The sequence below is a fragment of the Ipomoea triloba genome, chromosome 7, assembly GCF_003576645.1.
Source record: "Ipomoea triloba cultivar NCNSP0323 chromosome 7, ASM357664v1".
Taxonomy (NCBI): domain Eukaryota; kingdom Viridiplantae; phylum Streptophyta; class Magnoliopsida; order Solanales; family Convolvulaceae; genus Ipomoea; species Ipomoea triloba.
This window is the reverse complement of record NC_044922.1, coordinates 3,461,351-3,464,293: the sequence shown is the minus strand read 5'-3', so window position 1 is coordinate 3,464,293 and position 2,943 is coordinate 3,461,351. Positions and strand designations below refer to the sequence as shown.

At 29.6% G+C, this 2,943-nt stretch overlaps 1 protein-coding gene across 1 annotated transcript in view; it reads right to left on the bottom strand.

Annotated features, from left to right (window-relative positions):
- Nucleotides 1–1,605: 1,605 nt before the first annotated feature.
- The window catches only part of LOC116024617 (polygalacturonase-like), a 20,561-nt gene continuing 19,223 nt past the window's right edge, over nucleotides 1,606–2,943 (bottom strand). Inside the window, exons 4-5 of the mRNA XM_031265559.1 lie at nucleotides 2,093–2,349; nucleotides 1,606–1,996 (exon numbers count right to left, since the gene is read on the bottom strand). Of these exons, the coding sequence (XP_031121419.1) occupies nucleotides 1,772–1,996; nucleotides 2,093–2,349 (482 nt within the window). The 3' untranslated portion in view covers nucleotides 1,606–1,771. The remainder of the gene's footprint in view (nucleotides 1,997–2,092; nucleotides 2,350–2,943) is intronic.

The window sequence follows — 2,943 nt, the reverse complement described above, 5'->3', positions numbered from 1 at the left end:
TTGATTCCTATAACTGAGTTACTAGAGAACGAGCATATTTGCGCAATTTAAAAAAATCCTAAACAATGATATATAAAATCTCTAAAGTTTCAGCACCGCATGGGTACATATACACATTAGCTATTAATTAAGTAATTATTTGCTGGAATTCAAACAAGGATAACAGTAGAAAACATAATCGATCCAAAACATATCTTCAATTGCACTACATAATATTTGATGTTATAATTTATATAATTATATATCAATCCAAATATTCTTAATATATTATAACAAATCTATTTCGTGCATCGCACGGGTGAAAATACTAGTTATATATAATGTAAAAATTGACGTTGTATTTATTGTTTTTAAAAAATTTAAAAAATATAAAGATACGACATTGATTTTCCAAACCATATAACAATTAAAATATACTTATTAAATTTAAAATGTCGATTTTGTGTAATAACCAACGTTGTTTCATTTACTTGAACAAATATTGATAGAGAAGTGTTTTTTTATGATTGTTTTTTTTTTTTTGGTTCTTAATAACGGGTAATATCTCTTTTTGTAGTAATAAAGTCTTTTTTTTTTTTTTNTAACAATTGATTCCTATAACTGAGTTACTAGAGAACGAGCATATTTGCGCAATTTAAAAAAATCCTAAACAATGATATATAAAATCTCTAAAGTTTCAGCACCGCATGGGTACATATACACATTAGCTATTAATTAAGTAATTATTTGCTGGAATTCAAACAAGGATAACAGTAGAAAACATAATCGATCCAAAACATATCTTCAATTGCACTACATAATATTTGATGTTATAATTTATATAATTATATATCAATCCAAATATTCTTAATATATTATAACAAATCTATTTCGTGCATCGCACGGGTGAAAATACTAGTTATATATAATGTAAAAATTGACGTTGTATTTATTGTTTTTAAAAAATTTAAAAAATATAAAGATACGACATTGATTTTCCAAACCATATAACAATTAAAATATACTTATTAAATTTAAAATGTCGATTTTGTGTAATAACCAACGTTGTTTCATTTACTTGAACAAATATTGATAGAGAAGTGTTTTTTTATGATTGTTTTTTTTTTTTTGGTTCTTAATAACGGGTAATATCTCTTTTTGTAGTAATAAAGTCTTTTTTTTTTTTTTGGGGTTTTCAAAAGTACCATTTTAGATTATTAGTGGCACCCGGTTTACACTCTCATGTGGAAGGGAGATGGGATCGAGCCCCAGTGGAGGCGACTGATGACTCTTTGTGCTCTAATAGTTTGAGAGAGTAGCTATGAACAGATATTACATTGTAATAGAGTCAGTAGTGCTAAAAAAAGATTATTAAAGTTGAAAGATTTAAATAAAATTTTAAAAAACAAGAGTAAGAACTACTGAAGAAGATGTTGACAATTAAAAAATACAATTGTGTTTTTCATATTATAGTTTTTATATATAAACATTAGAATTTTTGAATAAATTCATGATTTTAAAAATTCTTCACGTGTTTATTTAATCACAGTACTGCTGGTTATTAGTTTTGTCACAACCGAAAAATTATTCTGACAATATTTTGTCATAATAAAATAAATAGGCATATCGTCACTAATTATTATTTTTTTAATTAATACCTTCTTTTTTTATTTTGAAAATATATAGCCCTTTGTGTGACCATGAAATTGTAACAATAAATTAACCAACTATTACAACATTATTTGTTACTAATCAATAATTCTTCAGCCAACATATATCATAACAAAGTTGTTCATTTGCAAACAAGTGGTGGAACTTGCTTTCCGGTTAGCTTAGGCTTCACATTCTTACAAACACTTTTTGCAGCACCTCCTTTGAATGTCAAGTTAATATCACCGATTTCAACTCCTTCGCATGGCACCCCCTTACTGCACCCGAGGATCACTGCATCCGGTGTTGCAGAAGTACCTTTTATATTTTTATAGCTTACTTTGCTAATCTTTACTAGTGATGGTTTCTACAAATAAAAATAAAGCAAGCTATGTTTTAATAAAATCATCCTATCAAAGAAATATTAGGAAAATTATGTTTAATTTCACATGTTGTTACATACCTGCTTGTTGCATTCGTTATTCGGACAGTATTCTTGATCAATCACAATTGGGTTTTTGACATTTTTCATGTCTATATTCTCAAAATGAATATCAGTTACAACTCCAGGATGAGAACTAGGCCATGTTTTAATTCTAGCACCATTATCGGTACCAATAAATTTAGTGTTTGACACAAACATGCCTTTCACTGGCGTTTCACCAGGAGTTCTGCCAAGACTACCCACACTGATGCCGTGTCCAGACCCACATGTCACACCTGTGATTTTCAAGTTTTCTAACCCGTCCCCAATTGATATGCAATCGTCTCCGGTTGCAAAAACAGAATCTTTAATTACAGCACCAACTATTTTTGCAATATGAATTCCATCTGTATTGGGACTATCTCCTGGGGCTTTAACGGTGAAATGATCAAACGTTAAGTTCTTGCCACCAAGAACATTGACGTGAAATTGTTTACTGTTTAGAGTAGTTATGCCTCGGATTACCGAATTTGTTAAGAAATTCAAGCTCAAATTCTATACAAAAAAAGAAAAAAAAAGTTAGTTAACAGATATTTAAAAAAAAATCATTTTCAATAGTTTTATATATAAGAAGAATACTACACTTGATAAATTACATTTGGACTTACGTTGGGTAGCTTGTGACTTTTTCCTTTGGCGGGATAAACAACGACATTGCCTTGGCCATCCAAGGTCCCACCACCTGTTATTGTTAAATGATCTATGTATTGAATGGTTAACCATTCCTTTTTCATGTCCATATCTTTAGGATTTGGAGGGGCCTTCAAGGTACCCATGAGTTGAATCTCAAGTGGGGCTTTGCTTGGACCCGAAAGTACAACTTGGGTCAT